Source organism: Lipophrys pholis, assembly GCF_963383615.2.
Source record: "Lipophrys pholis genome assembly, chromosome: 10".
NCBI lineage: Eukaryota > Metazoa > Chordata > Actinopteri > Blenniiformes > Blenniidae > Lipophrys > Lipophrys pholis.
The window spans coordinates 147,227-165,331 of NC_137640.1; the positions used below are offsets into that span (position 1 = coordinate 147,227).

At 48.5% G+C, this 18,105-nt stretch overlaps 3 protein-coding genes across 7 annotated transcripts in view; 2 read left to right on the forward strand and 1 right to left on the reverse strand.

Moving 5' to 3' along the window:
- trappc8 (trafficking protein particle complex subunit 8) overlaps window positions 1-5,360 on the reverse strand; it is a 39,898-nt gene extending 34,538 nt beyond the window's left edge. For 2 of the 4 annotated variants that reach the window (XM_080473484.1, XM_080473487.1), the window contains exons 1-6: window positions 5,082-5,347; window positions 4,010-4,210; window positions 3,503-3,586; window positions 2,860-2,949; window positions 538-712; window positions 311-455 (exon numbers count right to left, since the gene is read on the reverse strand). In XM_080473484.1, the coding sequence (XP_080329610.1) occupies window positions 311-455; window positions 538-712; window positions 2,860-2,949; window positions 3,503-3,586; window positions 4,010-4,210; window positions 5,082-5,238 (852 nt within the window). In that variant the 5' untranslated portion in view covers window positions 5,239-5,347. Of the gene's footprint in view, window positions 1-310; window positions 456-537; window positions 713-2,859; window positions 2,950-3,502; window positions 3,587-4,009; window positions 4,211-5,081 lie in introns of all 4 variants that reach the window. The other 2 variants (XM_080473486.1, XM_080473485.1) reach the window with 1 other exon arrangement.
- A 4-nt stretch (window positions 5,361-5,364) lies between these two features.
- commd2 (COMM domain containing 2) lies at window positions 5,365-10,109 on the forward strand. Its single transcript, XM_080473488.1, has 6 exons — window positions 5,365-5,508; window positions 7,237-7,314; window positions 7,662-7,744; window positions 8,857-8,931; window positions 9,553-9,651; window positions 9,847-10,109. The coding sequence occupies exons 1-6, from the start codon at window positions 5,442-5,444 to the stop codon at window positions 10,039-10,041; spliced, it is 597 nt and encodes a 198-aa protein (XP_080329614.1). The 5' UTR covers window positions 5,365-5,441; the 3' UTR covers window positions 10,042-10,109.
- Window positions 10,110-11,295: 1,186 nt separating this feature from the next.
- On the forward strand, window positions 11,296-15,957 carry ndufa11 (NADH:ubiquinone oxidoreductase subunit A11). 2 transcript variants are annotated; one of them, XR_013935723.1, is made up of 4 exons: window positions 11,296-11,420; window positions 12,420-12,512; window positions 12,586-13,660; window positions 13,737-15,957. XR_013935723.1 is itself a non-coding variant. In XM_080473489.1 (4 exons), the coding sequence occupies exons 1-4, from the start codon at window positions 11,342-11,344 to the stop codon at window positions 15,905-15,907; spliced, it is 408 nt and encodes a 135-aa protein (XP_080329615.1). In that variant the 5' UTR covers window positions 11,296-11,341; the 3' UTR covers window positions 15,908-15,957. The 2 variants fall into 2 exon arrangements, 1 of the variants encoding a protein (XP_080329615.1); XM_080473489.1 differs by having other exon boundaries at window positions 12,586-12,708; window positions 15,795-15,957.
- The last annotated feature ends 2,148 nt before the right edge of the window (window positions 15,958-18,105 follow it).

Consider the following 18,105-nt stretch of genomic DNA (forward strand, 5'->3'; position numbering starts at 1 on the left):
AGCCTGTGTGTTAGCCTGTGTATTAACTCCTTTAGCCGGTGTGTTAGCCTGTGTGTTAGCCTGTGTGTTAACTCCTTTAGCCTGTGTGCTAACTCATTTAGCCTGTGTGTTAGCCTGCGTGTTAGCCTGCGTGTTAGCCTGTGTGCTAGCCTGCGTGCTAGCCTGTGTGTTAGCCTGTGTGTTAACTCCTTTAGCCTGTGTGCTAACTCATTTAGCCTGTGTGTTAGCCTGCGTGCTAGTCTGCATGCTAGCCTGCGTGTTAGCATGGTGAACCCTTTAATAGCTCCTGAGTCAGTACTCCTGCGCTCACCTGGCTCCTCCTCTGCAGGTACTGGCTCCAGGGGTCAGGGATCTGCTCGGTTCCTTGGTTGGAGGCGTTGCAGGAGTTGATCTTGAGCAAGTGACATCCCTGAGCTCCGTACCTCTGCTTCATGTCCTCGTATACGGCGTCGGCTCTGTGGGCGGAGCCAAGAGGTACACTGTCACCTAATTTCACCTGAACCTGAGAACCCCATGCGACCCCTGCCAGGTCCTCACCGCAGCTCGTCGCTGGCGCTCACGTCATGCAGGAGGACGTAGTACTTGAGTGTGTTGGGAGTGAACCACTTGGGAAGCGGGAACTCTCCGCTGTGCTGGATCCGGTGCTGCTCCTGGGAAAGCTTCAGGAACTGTTCCACCGGGACGGCCTCCGAGGACGATGCCACCAGGAGGCCTACTGAGCGTCAAGGAAGACACAGGGAACCAACACCACAATAACCAACGCCACAGGGAACCAACGCCACAGGGAACCAACACCACAATAACCAACGCCACAGGGAACCAACGCCACAATAACCAACGCCACAGGGAACCAACGCCACAGGGAACCAACACCACAATAACCAACGCCACAGGGAACCAACGTCACAGGGAACCAACACCACAATAACCAACGCCACAGGGAACCAACGCCACAGGGAACCAACACCACAATAACCAACGCCACAGGGAACCAACGCCACAATAACCAACGCCACAGGGAACCAACGTCACAGGGAACCAACGCCACAATGAACCAACGTCACAATGAACCAACGTCACAGGGAACCAACGTCACAGGGAACCAACGTCACAGGGAACCAACGCCACAGGGAACCAACGCCACAGGTAACCAACACCACAATAACCAACGCCACAGGGAACCAACGCCACAATTAACCAACGTCACAATGAACCAACGTCACAGGGAACCAACGTCACAGGGAACCAACGTCACAATGAACCAACGTCACAATGAACCAACGTCACAGGGAACCAACGTCACAGGGAACCAACGTCACAATGAACCAACGTCACAATGAACCAACGTCACAGGGAACCAACGTCACAATGAACCAACGTCACAGGGAACCAACGTCACAGGGAACCAACGTCACAGGGAACCAACGTCACAGGGAACCAACGTCACAATGAACCAACGTCACAATGAACCAACGTCACAATGAACCAACGTCACAGGGAACCAACGTCACAATGAACCATCGTCACAGGGAACCAACGTCACAGGGAACCAACGTCACAGGGAACCAACGTCACAGGGAACCAACGTCACAGGGAACCAACGTCACAATGAACCAACGTCACAGGGAACCAACGTCACAATGAACCATCGTCACAGTGAACCAACGTCACAGGGAACCAACGTCACAGGGAACCAACGTCACAGGGAACCAACGTCACAGTGAACCAACGTCACAGGGAACCAACGTCACAGTGAACCAACGCCACAGGGAACCAACTTCACAGTGAACCAACTTCACAGGGAACCAACGTCACAATGAACCAACGCCACAGGGAACCAACTTCACAGGGAACCAACTTCACAGGGAACCAACGCCACAGGGAACCAACGTCACAATGAACCAACTTCACAGGGAACCAACGCCACAGGGAACCAACGCCACAGTGAACCATCGTCACAATGAACCAACGTCACAGTGAACCATCGTCACAGGGAACCAACGTCACAGGGAACCAACGTCACAATGAACCAACGCCACAGGGAACCAACGTCACAGGGAACCAACTTCACAGGGAACCAACGCCACAGGGAACCAACTTCACAGGGAACCAACGCCACAATGAACCAACGTCACAGGGAACCAACGCCACAATGAACCAACGTCAACATATGAACAAACTTCACAGGGAACCAACGTCACAATGAACCAACTTCACAGGGAACCAACGCCACAATGAACCAACGTCACAGGGAACCAACGTCACAATGAACCAACGTCACAATGAACCAACTTTACAGGGAACCAACGTCACAGTGAACCAACGCCACAGTGAACCAACGCCACAGTGAACCAACGCCACAGGGAACCAACGCCACAATGAACCAACGCCACAATGAACCAACGCCACAATGAACCAACGCCACAGGGAACCAACGCCACAATGAACCAACGCCACAGGGAACCAACGTCACAATGAACCAACGCCACAATGAACCAACGCCACAGGGAACCAACGCCACAATGAACCAACGCCACAATGAACCAACGCCACAGGGAACCAACGCCACAATGAACCAACGCCACAGGGAACCAACGCCACAGGGAACCAACGCCACAATGAACCAACGCCACAATGAACCAACGCCACAGGGAACCAACGCCACAGGGAACCAACGCCACAGGGAACCACCCATCACAGGAGCACAGTGAACCAGTCTCTCTCACACACACACACACACACACACACACACACACACACACACACACACACACACACACACACACACACACACACACACACACACACACACACACACACACACACACACACACACACACACACACACACTGAGGATACAGGCCAGATAGTGGTTGAGGAATTCGTGGTCCGACACTGGAGTGGACTGCAGGAAGTTCTCCCTATAGGCCTCAAACCACGGGGTGGTCACTGCGACACACACACATTATATACACACATGTACACACACACGCAATCACACACACACACACCCTACTCTATGAGGGACAACAGAGCTCTCCAACACTGGAAACTCAACTATTTCAGACAATTTGTTCATCAGTTCTATTTTTTATTTTTATAAAAAATCTGATATTTTACACACATACCTATTTTTTGTGTATTCGGGACTTTAACTTTTAGTCTTTTATAAAATTTTAGCTTTTAAAAAAATTGAGTGATTTTAGCTGTTTAGCCGCGTAAGCGTCACATAGCCGTTAGCAGGTTGCAGATCTCTGGTCGTCTCACGCAGACACAGGTCGGAAAAGAAGTGGTGTGTGTGTGTGTGTGTGTGTGTGTGTGTGTGTGTGTGTGTGTGTGTGTGTGTGTGTGTGTGTGTGTGTGTGTGTGTGTGTGTGTGTGTGTGTGTGTGTGTGTGTGTGACCGTCCCACAGTGAGGAGGAAAGTTTCAAGCTATCGGCTAACAAGGAAGGCGGTGACACCACGGCCTGTGATGTCACGGATCGTGACATCACTGGGGTACCTGTGTGCTGCTCGCAGGTGTAGATTTCCGACAGCGTTTGTTTCCACACGCTGTGCCAGGGGGCGCTAGCTCTAACAGAGTCGTCTAACAGGTGGAAGCAGAGAGTCAATGCTAATGTTAGCATCGTGGCTCTGTCTCGTTCGACAGCGAAGGCGTACAGGATTGTGTGATTGACAGCCCTCCAGTGTGGGAATCCACCCACACGTAGCATCGTAGCTCTGTTAGCCCCTCGGGAGTGGCTAGCAGTTAGCTTTCAGCTGGCTTCATGCAGATAAAACACAATCGCTTCTTACATGCTAACAACAACATATCAGTCTGTGCTAATCTGCTAGAAGAGCTATAAAAAGGTGAAACGCCCCAAAGAGACAAATTTCGAAGGTGGTTAAGCTGCTAAATTAGCAGATCAGGAAAACTAAAATTATTAAACAAGCTAAAACTCCACGCGGGGTTTATTTGCGTTCTTGTGAAATGTTAGCTTCCTCGATAGCTGCTAGCTTCCAGGCTCACCGCTGAAGCTGAGCTCATAGTCTCCTGTGGTCATCACATTGGTGGCAGCGCCCTCCTGTGGCTGGGTGGACTGCACCACCTCGCTGAGCAGGCGGCGGCGTGGCATGGCGGCACTGCTGGGTGGACCCGTGGCGATGTTGCTAACACAGATGCGGAGGTTCTTCACCACGTGGACCTGATTGTTCGGGTCCCGGATGTGACCTGGCATGAGCAAGTATTTTATTAACACTTAAAATTAACCAGCAGAATCGACCAAAGTGCTTCACGTTGGAAGCTCTCTCTCACTCATTTTTTTCCAACCCTTAAAATGTCTTGAAATGACTTTGTTGTATTTGGTGCTATATAAACAAGTCAGATTGATTTGAAATTTTACATGAAACAAAATTATCGAAAAGTTTTTTAAAAAATCTTTAAAACCCCAGTGAAAAGGAATTGGACTGGTGTTGTGCCAAAAAGTGATTCCCATCCATGAGAGCGGCTTTTATCATTTACAGCCATAACATAAAAATATATTAAACTGTATTGCATATGAAATATGTATAATAATAATATAAGCTGTATAAAATCTATAATTTCTTTATTCCACATGTAAACCAAACTGCAATTGAGATTATTTACCAATGAGTTACAAGCGCAAAAAAGGAAAACAGACAAGTCAAACAGATAAACACTGTAAACATTAATTATGGACATGTAAATGATATGTAAATGACATGTAAATGATATGTAAATGACATGTAAATGATGCTATGAGCTGCAAATCCTTCCTTGTTAAATTGTGATTTTTCTTTGCAAACAAGAAACATGAGACTTTCCTTAGTTACCGTGTTCATGCAGTTTAGTATATTTGTACATTATGGCTGTAAATCCTAATAAAAGCAGCTAGAAGAGAACGGAAGTCCCCATCAACAGTCAGTCAGTGTGCGCTCCCCTGCACAGGAATCAGTTTTGGGAACAACACCGGAAGTGGACAATATAACGTCCTGATGTGAGCCCGCGGACCCTATGTTAGGCGGACAGCGACCAGATGAACTGTTCCCTGTCCCCCTAAACCCCTCACCCAGCGTTCTACCTTCGGACGTGAGTCTGCAGAAAGGCCGCAGCAGCTCGGAAAAGTGGAGGTTGTTCTTCATGGATACTCTCTCCGCCTCCTCGCTGCACAGGACGGCCACCATCGGAACGAACGAGTCCTGGACAAACTCCTCCACCGACTGGACACACTGGGCCATCACGAAGCGGTGTTCGAAACCCGCACGCTGCGCACACACTGATCGCTGCACACTAACGCACAGCAACACACAATTTCTACTGCGTCTCGATGTTGGATTAAACTTCCGGCTTCCTTCCGACGGGTCATGTGACGCTGACGTAATTCCTGTTGTGTTTCCGACTCCCGGTGCTCGCCGCCGCGAGCTGCCACCGTCCCGTTAGGATGCTCCTTTCTCTGTCCGAGGAGCACCGGCAGCACCTGGCCTTCCTACCGCAGGTCGACGGCTCAGGCAAGAAGCAACACGAGCGATGCTCCTTGTGCTAATGACGCTAACTGCTAATGGTGCTCACTGTGCTAATGGTGCTCACTGGTAATGGTGCTCACTGTGCTAATGGTGCTCACTGTGCTAATGGTGCTCACTGGTAATGGTGCTCACTGGTAATGGTGCGCACTGTGCTAATGGTGCTCACTGTGCTAATGATGCTCACTGGTAATGGTGCTCACTGGTAATGGTGCTCACTGGTAATGGTGCTCACTGTGCTAATGGTGCTCACTGTGCTAATGGTGCTCACTGGTAATGGTGCGCACCTAACAATGCTTACTATGCTAATGGTGATCACTGGTAATGGTGCTCACTGTGCTAATGGTGCTCACTGTGCTAATGATGCTCACTGGTAATGGTGCTCACTGGTAATGGTGATCACTGTGCTAATGGTGCTCACTGTGCTAATGGTGCTCACTGGTAATGGTGCGCACTGTGCTAATGGTGCTCACTGTGCTAATGATGCTCACTGGTAATGGTGCTCACTGGTAATGGTGCTCACTGTGCTAATGGTGCTCACTGTGCTAATGATGCTCACTGGTAATGGTGCTCACTGGTAATGGTGCTCACTGGTAATGGTGCTCACTGTGCTAATGGTGCTCACTGGTAATGGTGCTCACTGTGCTAATGATGCTCACTGGTAATGGTGCTCACTGTGCTAATGGTGCTCACTGGTAATGGTGCTCACTGGTAATGGTGCTCACTGGTAATGGTGCTCACTGTGCTAATGGTGCTCACTGGTAATGGTGCTCACTGTGCTAATGATGCTCACTGGTAATGGTGCTCACTGTGCTAATGGTGCTCACTGTGCTAATGGTGCTCACTGGTAATGGTGCTCACTGTGCTAATGATGCTCACTGGTAATGGTGATCACTGTGCTAATGGTGCTCACTGTGCTAATGGTGCTCACTGTGCTAATGGTGCTCACTGGTAATGGTGCGCACTGTGCTAATGGTGCTCACTGTGCTGATGATGCTCACTGGTAATGGTGCTCACTGGTAATGGTGCTCACTGGTAATGGTGCTCACTGTGCTAATGGTGCTCACTGTGCTAATGGTGCTCACTGGTAATGGTGCTCACTGTGCTAATGATGCTCACTGGTAATGGTGCTCACTGTGCTAATGGTGCTCACTGGTAATGGTGCTCACTGTGCTAATGGTGCTCACTGGTAATGGTGCTCACTGTGCTAATGATGCTCACTGGTAATGGTGCTCACTGGTAATGGTGCTCACTGTGCTAATGGTGCTCACTGTGCTAATGGTGCTCACTATGCTAATGGTGATCACTGTGCTAATGGTGCTCACTGTGCTAATGATGCTCACTGGTAATGGTGCTCACTGGTAATGGTGCTCACTGTGCTAATGGTGCTCACCTAATAATGCTTACTATGCTAATGGTGCTCACTGTGCTAATGATGCTCACTGGTAATGGTGCTCACTGTGCTAATGGTGCTCACCTAATAATGCTTACTATGCTAATAATGCTTACTATGCTAATGGTGCTCACTGTGCTCGTGAAGCTACCTGTGCTAATGGCAAGTCTCAATAACTTAGAAAAACAAATGCTAAAAACATGCTAGCTCCCCTGTAGCATGTTGCGTGAACTCGCTGAGCTCTTTCTGACCAATCAGTTGATATATCTTGTGTCAAAAGTGCCAATGCTAATCAGCTAACTCCATGTTTGTTGGGTTTTCAGTTGTTGCAGAATTTGGACGCATCGCTCTGGAGTTCTTAAGAAGAGGAGCAAGTCCGAAGATCTACGAGGGAGCAGCCAGTGAGTCTCACTTCAAGCTAAGCTAATGAGTGCTTCTAAAGTGACAGTGAGGCCAGCCCCCCCCCCCCCCCCCATCACATCGACACTGTATTAACCTAGAACAGAAATGGCTAATATGGAGCTATCTGAAGCTAACGTGTTGTGGCTGAGCGAGCAGGTTGAGCTTCATGGTTCTTGTAAACGTAAACCTTTGCTGGCTGTGGTGACCATGTTTTCTGGCTTTATGGATGGTAACAGGGAAGCTTGGCGTTCCTGTGGTGACCATGTTTTCTGGCTTTATGGATGGTAACAGGGAAGCTTGGCGTTCCTGTGGTGACCATGTTTTCTGGCTTTATGGATGGTAACAGGGAAGCTTGGCGTTCCTGTGGAGACGGTGCAGCATGGCGTGGAGGGGCTGATGTTCCTCATGATGGAGAGCGCTAAACACAAGGTGAGCGCCTCCGGCAAGCTGAAGCGAGCACACAATAACGGTGTCACTGGGTTAGGGCAGCCAACCAGGCTAAAGAACATCCAGGTCCAACAGCTAACCAGGTTAAACAACATCCAGGGCCAACGGCTAACCAGGTTAAAGAATATCCAGGGCCAACGGCTAACCAGGTTAAACAACACCCAGGCCCAACGGCTAACCAGGTTAAACCACATCCAGGGCCAACGGCTAACCAGGTTAAAGAATATCCAGGGCCAACAGCTAACCAGGTTAAACAACATCCAGGGCCAACAGCTAACCAGGTTAAAGAATATCCAGGGCCAACGGCTAACCAGGTTAAACCACATCCAGGGCCAACGGCTAACCAGGTTAAAGAATATCCAGGGCCAACAGCTAACCAGGTTAAACAACATCCAGGGCCAACGGCTAACCAGGTTAAACAACATCCAGGGCCAACAGCTAACCAGGTTAAAGAATATCCAGGGCCAACGGCTAACCAGGTTAAACCACATCCAGGGCCAACGGCTAACCAGGTTAAAGAATATCCAGGGCCAACAGCTAACCAGGTTAAACAACATCCAGGGCCAACGGCTAACCAGGTTAAACAACATCCAGGGCCAACGGCTAACCAGGTTAAACAACATCCAGGGCCAACAGCTAACCAGGTTAAACAACATCCAGGGCCAACGGCTAACCAGGTTAAACCACATCCAGGGCCAACGGCTAACCAGGTTAAAGAATATCCAGGGCCAACAGCTAACCAGGTTAAACAACATCCAGGGCCAACGGCTAACCAGGTTAAATAATATCCAGGGCCAACGGCTAACCAGGTTAAACAACATCCAGGGCCAACGGCTAACCAGGTTAAATAATATCCAGGGCCAACAGCTAACCAGGTTAAACAACACCCAGGGCCAACGGCTAACCAGGTTAAATAATATCCAGGGCCACCGGCTAACCAGGTTAACCAGGCTTAAGAAGCTCGGGCTAAAGCTTCTTAAGGTTTTAAGCTCCTTCAGCCACTTAAGCCATTTTCAGTTTTTGTCCATTTTTTCTTATTGTGTGTAGTTTTTAAAGTGTGTGTGTGTGTAATATATGTATATTTATATATGTAGATTTCGGAGGTGGACTTCTTGGACTCACTGCTGGTTCTGGGTTTAGGTGACGATCTGAACCAGACACTGTTGCAGGTGAGCGTGTCAATAAAGTGTGTGTGTAATGAGCCAGTGTGTTAATAATGTGTTTGTGTGTGTAATGTGTGTGTACTGTGTGTGTGTAATGTGTGAGTATTGTACTGTGAGTGTCAATAATGCGTGTGTGTACTGTGTGTGTATGTTAAAATGTGTGTGTACTGTGTGAGTATCTAAATAATGCGTGTGTGTACTGTGAGTGTGTTAATGTAAGTGTAGTGCGTTATTATGTGTACTGTGTGTGTCAATAATGTGTGTGTGTACTGTGTGATTGTGTTGTGTGTGTAACGTGTGTGTACTGTGTGATTGTAATGTGTGTGTGTGTGTACTGTGTGATTGTGTTGTGTGTAACGTGTGTGTACTGTGTGATTGTAACGTGTGTGTGTGTACTGTGTGATTGTGTTGTGTGTGTACTGTGTGATTGTAACGTGTGTGTGTGTGTACTGTGTGATTGTAACGTGTGTGTGTGTACTGTGTGATTGTGTTGTGTGTAACGTGTGTGTACTGTGTGATTGTAACGTGTGTGTACTGTGTGATTGTAACGTGTGTGTACTGTGTGATTGTAACGTGTGTGTACTGTGTGATTGTGTTGTGTGTGTAATGTGTGTGTGTGTGTTGCAGCTGTACCTCCAGCACCGTGCTGATGTGTGCAGCATCCTGCAGCAGCTGTCCTGCTCTCCACCCGCCTACTGTGACCTGCACTGGAGGCTGGATGTCCAGGTGAACAAATCAAACTACCCACTTTAACCAGAGCTGTTTCAGTTGTAGATATTGTACCTGTAGAGAGACTCTACCTGTAATGGAGTAGAGAGTAATCCGGCTCTGCGTTGGCTTTTCTCTGTAAAGCGTCCTGAAAGGCCTCGGTTGTATTGGGGTCTATAGAAACAAAGTTGGATTGAATTGTGTGTGTTGCAGTTGGCCAGTCGTGGCGTCCGCCAGCAGCTGATTCCCAGACTGATGCTTAGTCTGCAGCGGACCGGAGGAACCGGAGCAGACGTGGTGCTGCAGGCCGACCCCCCCACGCTGCTGCACCTGGTGTGCACGCTGGAGGATGCTCTGCACGCCGCCCGGAGCGGCCGCACTCGACGCTTCGCACGCAGCATCAAATGAGCTGACACTCTGTAAACCTTCTACAAAGTCATTAAAGCCAGCTGTTTGGAGAACGGGGGGAACTTTTTATTCAAGGTCTTTTTCTTCATTTTGAATAGCACAAATCACATTCAGACATATTTTCCATATTTCACTTATGGTGGGTGTATCTATCAAGATCGGGGGGGGGGTGTGTAACGTGGGTGGTGGGGTGTGAAGCCCCTGGGGGTGGTGAGTTGACTGTCCTCCGACCGGGCCTGGCCGAGCCTTCGCTCTTCCTGTCTGGGGGGGGGGGGGGGCATCCCTGCCCTGACGGGTTGGGCCGGCTCTCGGGGGTGCGGCGGGCTCTGCCGCCTCGATTGGGGGGGCTCTCGGCCAGCTCGGCCCGGGGGCCCTGCTCCAGCCGGTCTCAGCTTGGTGGCTTGGGTTGTGGCCTGGGGCCCGGGGCCCTTTATCCTTCTCTTGTGGGCTCTTCTTGCCTGGGGGGGATTCCTCTCTGCATTCCCCGTCTGGTGCTTTCTGGGCGGGGGCGTGGCTCTCTGGGGGCTTTTCCACCGGAAAGAACCAGGTTCTAGTTCTGGTCCAGGGCCAGACTTAGCACCAGTTCTTTGTCTTTCCACTGCCAAAGCCCCGGCCTATCAGGAGCTGAACTGGTACTACGCTGGCCCCACTTCATAGCTGGGCCAAAGAGGAGCTAGACTGGGACCCGACGCGTCATCAGCTGGGGGCGGAGTTATCTCTGGAGTATCTCTGTGTACACAATGATGCCTTGTGGTTTTGGAACAATGAAAACCCAAACTATAAGCACATGATTTAAAACATGAAATTCACCAATAATGAAGTACAATTACAGGCAAAGTATCATAAAGCAGGATCCATTTATCAATTACTTTATACCACTGGTGTTTACACATATTTCACATGGTTAAGATGGCTGCAACATCAAGAGCTTCTTCAAATCTTTTCTCCAGTTCTTGGTCGTTCTTCCTCGCTTCATCCCGCCGTAGCTTGTTCGATGTTGGCAGTGGTCGATGGAGGAAGACGGACGGCTGTTTTCTTTGCTCTGTAATCTAACCTGGTCCCTCCCAGTACATGGGAACAAGGCCCAACAAACGGGTCAAGTGGGTTTGTTTTAGCCCAGTGCTCCTGGACCGGAAGTTACCGAGTTGTCTGTGGGTTTCACAATTAAAATCTACGAACGCTTCAGTTTTCCTTAAACTCACAGACCGGAAGAGAAGCTTTTATTTTGTAGAGATAATCTCCGGTCTGTGGAGCAGTTCTCGCGGGAGTTTGTTTGTCGGTGTCCTTCAACACTGATATCATGGGGTACTGGGAGATGCCAGAGGGCACCGACTGCGTGCAGAAAACCTGGATAACCACCAAACTTGCCACCGCTCTGGGTACGGAACCGGGTTTAAAACCAAACCGGATGGAGAGGACATCGGCCCGGTATTTCGGTTCGACTGGTGTCCCTGTCAATGGATTCCCTTTAGAATCCCTTCTGCGTCCGTCGCTGCAGCTCGTAACAAAGCAGTTTGAAAATTCGACAGACACCCGGAGCGAACGCCCTTTAATCGCATTCACAACAAAGTTTAAAAGTTTTGTACTTTTCTGAGTGATATTTTAACTCCTGTTTGACGGCTGCTAAAGGAAGTCGGTCACCATTTAACATGGAAACCGGTCGATCCGAAACACTGGGTTTACGCTAACATGTTAGCTTCTACTCGTTTCTTTATCTTTCCTGTGCGACGTTTCAATTATCATCGGATTCGAAAGAACACAAGTGTTTAACTTTCTTTTGAGATTTATAACCTTCACATGATTTTAACCGGCAGGTTTTAATTAAAACCCAGTTCACACTGGTCCTGACCTTGTTGTTAGCTCCAAGCTAACAGCTTGTTTACATCTGAATAATAGTACTTTTTATTGAAACAAACAATTTTAAAGTGGCTGTTTTCTCCTCTTTCACATTGTCACGGGATGAAGCTTCAAACGTGTGAAACACTCAAAAGAAAGGCTCACGGTTCAAGATCTGAACGGCTAATGTGGCTACAAACAACCGGGAGTCTCCAGTTACACGGACACCAGAATATCTGAAACACCAGTAATGGTTTAAAAAGATGAAAATATGTTGTTTGTATTGTTTCTAATTGGGAAACTAACGTGTGTTGAGTATTTGAATGTAAAATTGTTTGTGTGTTATTAGTTGGGTTCTGTTGTACTCTATCATTGTAAGAGGCTTTGAGATGTTTGTTGATGTGATTTAGCGCTTTACAAATAAAATTTAATTGAATTGAATTATTAAAAATCTCCAAATGTTGCTCGTTTCCATACTCAGAGTTATAAACCAAAGGAGCCGTTGGCGACAATCCTAATGTTGGTGTCTCTTTCTGTTTCAGGCCTGGTCGGCTCAGTTTATCACATCGTAGCATTCCAGCCCGACTCTGTGCTCGCTGCCGCGCAGCGTGCCACTAATGCCACCGTCACCATGGGTGAGTAGCGCCACCTGCTGGTCATCTGATCCACACGGTGCCGGGATTAACGGGATCATCTCTGTCCCGACAGCGGCGCTGGGAGCCGTGTTCGGAATGACGACTTGTCTCAGCGCACAGGCCCGCGAAGCTCCAGACGATCCCATCAACTATTTCATCGGAGGGTGTTCCTCAGGGATCCTGCTGGGGGCCCGCAGTGAGTCGTTAGCATCGGGCTCAAGCAATCTCACTGCTAACGCGGACGAGCTGAGAGCCACAGGAGAGAAAAGAGTTTAAAAAGCAGCAAAAACCTGTTTTATTGATATTTAAAGGGGTCATATTCTCCAGAGTTTCATCTCCTCCTGGTCTGGTCGCTCCTCCTTGATTTTCCTCATTTGAATATTGGATCATAGGAGCTACATTCAGAATCTGCTGTGTCTGTGTGAGCTGGACTGGCTCCGCCCACACATGCCCATCTTGGGAAGAGGAGGAAGTACTTCCTCTCCAGTGACCTGCAGGCAGGGTAGGCAGTGCCTACCCAAGGCTGAATTGAAATTAATGAAAGTTTTATATTTTTCCTCCAAAATTCAGATTTTCAAATTTCAAAAATTGTTTTGCTAATTTTAATAAATAACGTGGCGTTAAAAGGGCTGCGGAACAATTTATACGGGACGACATTAAATGCAACACAATACACACTGTAGTTGTATTTTAACATGATTGTGTATTCATGTATTTATTTCTCCAAAACTTTCTGAGGCAGCGCGGCTGCAGACGTTCAGGTGAGGAAGGGGCGGAGCTTCACCAGGGCCCAGTTCTTCACATATAGATCATTTTTATTTAACTTTTCCTACGTCCACTCTGGGGCTCCGTAGAGGAGCAACTCTTCATTCCAGTATCGACTCTATCAAAGTTCAGTCCTCCGCCCTGTCCTTCCTTTGTCCTGCTATCATCAAGTTAACCACTGGTAAACAGTTAGTGGAGGACCGGAGGTGGGTTAACTTTCACGTCAAGATAACACCTGGTTAAAGTTAACCCGGTGTTGAACAACAAGATAACACCTGGTTAAAGTTAACCCGGTGTTGAACAACAAGATAACAGTGCTAACCATAACCAAGTTTTGAACAACTGGGCCCTGGTGAGCGGAGCAGCTCACTGAACGACTCTAGGTCCTGATCGATTCAGAGGAGGTGAACGACTCTAGGTCCTGATCGATTCAGAGGAGAGGAGGTGAACGACTCTAAGTCCTGATCGATTCAGAGGAGGTGAACGACTCTAGGTCCTGATCGATTCAGAGGAGGTGAACGACTCTAGGTCCTGATCGATTCAGAGGAGGTGAACGACTCTAGGTACTGATCGATTCAGAGGAGGTGAACGACTCTAGGTACTGATCGATTCAGAGGAGGTGAACGACTCTAGGTACTGATCGATTCAGAGGAGAGGAGGTGAACGACTCTAGGTCCTGATCGATTCAGAGGAGGTGAACGACTCTAGGTCCTGATCGATTCAGAGGAGGTGAACGACTCTAGGTACTGATCGATTCAGAGGAGGTGAACGACTCTAGGTACTGATCGATTCAGAGGAGGTGAACGACTCTAGGTACTGATCGATTCAGAGGAGAGGAGGTGAACGACTCTAAGTCCTGATCGATTCAGAGGAGGTGAACGACTCTAGGTCCTGATCGATTCAGAGGAGGTGAACGACTCTAGGTCCTGATCGATTCAGAGGAGGTGAACGACTCTAGGTCCTGATCGATTCAGAGGAGGTGAACGACTCTAGGTACTGATCGATTCAGAGGAGGTGAACGACTCTAGGTACTGATCGATTCAGAGGAGGTGAACGACTCTAGGTACTGATCGATTCAGAGGAGAGGAGGTGAACGACTCTAGGTACTGATCGATTCAGAGGAGAGGAGGTGAACGACTCTAGGTCCTGATCGATTCAGAGGAGGTGAACGACTCTAGGTCCTGATCGATTCAGAGGAGAGGAGGTGAACGACTCTAGGTCCTGATCGATTCAGAGGAGGTGAACGACTCTAGGTACTGATCGATTCAGAGGAGGTGAACGACTCTAGGTCCTGATCGATTCAGAGGAGGTGAACGACTCTAGGTACTGATCGATTCAGAGGAGGTGAACGACTCTAGGTACTGATCGATTCAGAGGAGGTGAACGACTCTTTCGAGTTTCAAGCTGAGTCGGACATCGTGTTGAACGACTGAAGCGAGCTGACTTGAGCGTGAACACTGAACGCCTCAAATGAGCTTAAGGAGCCGGTAGCAGCTGCGGCTAGTGCTACTAGCTGCTTTTAGCAGCTATTAGTACTAACGGCGCAGCTACTAGTGCTACTAGCTGCTTTTAGCAGCTATTAGTACTAACGGCGCAGCTACTAGTGCTACTAGCTGCTTTTAGCACTAGCAGCTGCGGCTAGTGCTACTAGCTGCTTTTAGCAGCTATTAGTACTAACGGCGCAGCTACTAGTGCTACTAGCTGCTTTTAGCACTAGCAGCTGCGGCTAGTGCTACTAGCTGCTTTTAGCACTAGCAGCTGCGCCGTTAGTACTAATAGCTGCTAATAGCTGCTAAAAGCAGCTATTAGCAGTTTTTCCCACGGGGCAACTAAAGGGGGTAATGAGATATACTGTATTTATAAGGGGCAGTTAGAGTAGCAGCAGCACAACAGTGATTTTTCTGTTTTCCTCTGTGCAGCTGGACGGCTGGAGCAGGAATGACTCAGTGAACCAGTTAATGAACCTGATGACTCGTGAGTCACTGTTCAGTAAAGTGACTCAGGGGTTTTGAACGATTTGTACAAACTTTCACATCACTGGTTGACATTGGTGGTCTCGATTTGCAACGCCCTGCCTCCCCAACTCTAGTGCTCACAGCATGTCACTGTTCCTCTGGTGGTGCCATGTGCCAGAGCAGAGCTGCCTAATTGTGGGAGGAGTCAAAGGGAGGGCCTACCTCGATTGGGATTGGCTAAACCCCCGATGACACTATATAGGGTTTGATTCTGATTGGCTGCTTGGAGCAACACACTTTTTAAACCTGGAACAAGCCAGGGACAGAGAGGACAGACTGTCTTCACTTCTGGGACGTCAGTCCAGGTATGGGGACGAGTAGTACTGCTGGAGAACCTTCAGGAAGTAGATTTAGTGTAATATGAGCCTTTAAAAAAAGATTAAGGTTTTTTGTAAAACAGGTAATGCAATTAAAGCTAAATGTGTCACATTAGCTTACTGCTAAAAGGGCGCAGCAGCTAATTAGCACAATAGCTAAAGCTAATTGTTATTACCTTTTGCAGCTCACAGCGCCGCCACCGGGACATCCGCCTGCCTTGGGTTGGGAACGCTGGCCTTCTTCACCAAAGTGGGAAAGATGGAGGGCTGGAACATCAGCTCGCCGCCAAGGCTTTGACGTGTTTTGTAAAGTGTGTAAAATGTAATAAAACCTTACTGGAGTCCGTCTGCCTGGAGTCAGTCTGTCTGCCTGGAGTCAGTCAGTCCGTCTGCCTGGAGTCAGTCAGTCCGTCTGCCTGGAGTCAGTCAGTCCGTCTGCCTGGAGTCAGTCAGTCCATCTGCCTGGAGTCAGTCAGTCCATCTGCCTGGAGTCAGTCTGTCTGCCTGGAGTCAGTCCGTCTGCCTGGAGTCAGTCTGTCTGCCTGGAGTCACTCCGTCTGCCTGGAGTCAGTCTGTCTGCCTGGAGTCACTCCGTCTGCCTGGAGTCAGTCAGTCCGTCTGCCTGGAGTCAGTCAGTCAGTCTGCCTGGAGTCAGTCCGTCTGCCTGGAGTCAGTCTGTCTGCCTGGAGTCACTCCGTCTGCCTGGAGTCAGTCTGTCTGCCTGGAGTCACTCCGTCTGCCTGGAGTCAGTCAGTCCGTCTGCCTGGAGTCAGTCAGTCAGTCTGCCTGGAGTCAGTCCGTCTGCCTGGAGTCAGTCTGTCTGCCTGGAGTCACTCCGTCTGCCTGGAGCCAGTCAGTCCGTCTGCCTGGAGTCAGTCAGTCCGTCTGCCTGGACTCAGTCCTACTTTACTCACTGTTGAAGCCACTGAAATGTTTCCCTATGCTTCCTCTTCAGACTGGCCTGAGTTGCAGTTCAGTGTCTTCCCCACTAGGTGGAGCTGGGTCAGTGTAGAGAGGAGAGGAAGCTCCAGGTGTGATGGGGAGCAAACAGTTTGACATATGGTCCAATGAGAAGTTTATTTAGTTATATTGAAATATTGGGGGACTTCCTGTTCCATCATGGCTGAGACAGAGTGAAATGGAGTGTAGAGAGAGTGAAACGGAGTGTAGAGAGAGTGAAACGGAGTGTAGAGAGAGTGAAACAATACAGAGTGAAATGGAGTGTAGAGAGAGTGAAACGGAGTGTAGAGAGAGTGAAACAATACAGAGTGAAATGGAGTGTAGAGAGAGTGAAACGGAGTGTAGAGAGAGTGAAACAATACAGAGTGAAATGGAGTGTAGAGAGAGTGAAACGGAGTGTAGAGAGAGTGAAACAATACAGAGTGAAACGGAGTGTAGAGAGAGTGAAACGGAGTGTAGAGAGAGTGAAACAATACAGAGTGAAACGGAGTGTAGAGAGAGTGAAACAATACAGAGTGAAATGGAGTGTAGAGAGAGTGAAACAATACAGAGTGAAGTGGAGTGTAGAGAGAGTGAAACGGAGTGTAGAGAGAGTGAAACAATACAGAGTGAAACGGAGTGTAGAGAGAGTGAAATGGAGTGTAGAGAGAGTGAAACAATACAGAGTGAAACGGAGTGTAGAGAGAGTGAAACGGAGTGTAGAGAGAGTGAAACAATACAGAGTGAAGTGGCGTGTAGAGAGAGTGAAACGGAGTGTAGAGAGAGTGAAATGGAGTGTAGAGAGAGTGAAACAATACAGAGTGAAACGGAGTGTAGAGAGAGTGAAACGGAGTGTAGAGAGAGTGAAACAATACAGAGTGAAGTGGAGTGTAGAGAGAGTGAAACGGAGTGTAGAGAGAGTGAAACAATACAGAGTGAAACGGAGTGTAGAGAGAGTGAAACGGAGTGTAGAGAGAGTGAAACAATACAGAGTGAAATGGAGTGTAGAGAGAGTGAAACGGAGTGTAGAGAGAGTGAAACAATACAGAGTGAAATGGAGTGTAGAGAGAGTGAAACAATACAGAGTGAAACGGAGTGTAGAGAGAGTGAAACGGAGTGTAGAGAGTGAAACAATACAGAGTGAAATGGAGTGTAGAGAGAGTGAAACGGAGTGTAGAGAGAGTGAAACAATACAGAGTGAAACGGAGTGTAGAGAGAGTGAAACGGAGTGTAGAGAGAGTGAAACAATACAGAGTGAAATGGAGTGTAGAGAGAGTGAAACAATACAGTGAAATGGAGTGTAGAGAGAGTGAAACGGAGTGTAGAGAGAGTGAAACAATACAGAGTGAAACGGAGTGTAGAGAGAGTGAAACAATACAGAGTGAAACGGAGTGTAGAGAGAGTGAAACAGTACAGAGTGAAATGGAGTGTAGAGAGAGTGAAACAATACAGAGTGAAACGGAGTGTAGAGAGAGTGAAACAATACGGAGTGTAGAGAGAGTGAAACAGTACAGAGTGAAACGGAGTGTAGAGAGAGTGAAACAATACAGAGTGAAA

Excerpts from the sequence above, each read along its gene's own strand:
- commd2 (XM_080473488.1), top strand. The coding sequence starts at position 5,442 with ATGCTCCTTTCTCTGTCCGAGGAGCACCGGCAGCACCTGGCCTTCCTA. Across the intron at positions 7,315-7,661 it reads GATCTACGAGGGAGCAGCCA|GGAAGCTTGGCGTTCCTGTG; the intron begins GTGAGTCTCACT and ends GGATGGTAACAG. Across the intron at positions 7,745-8,856 it reads TGGAGAGCGCTAAACACAAG|ATTTCGGAGGTGGACTTCTT; the intron begins GTGAGCGCCTCC and ends TTATATATGTAG.
- ndufa11 (XM_080473489.1), top strand. The coding sequence starts at position 11,342 with ATGGGGTACTGGGAGATGCCAGAGGGCACCGACTGCGTGCAGAAAACC. Across the intron at positions 11,421-12,419 it reads CAAACTTGCCACCGCTCTGG|GCCTGGTCGGCTCAGTTTAT; the intron begins GTACGGAACCGG and ends TTTCTGTTTCAG. Across the intron at positions 12,709-15,794 it reads GATCCTGCTGGGGGCCCGCA|CTCACAGCGCCGCCACCGGG; the intron begins GTGAGTCGTTAG and ends TACCTTTTGCAG.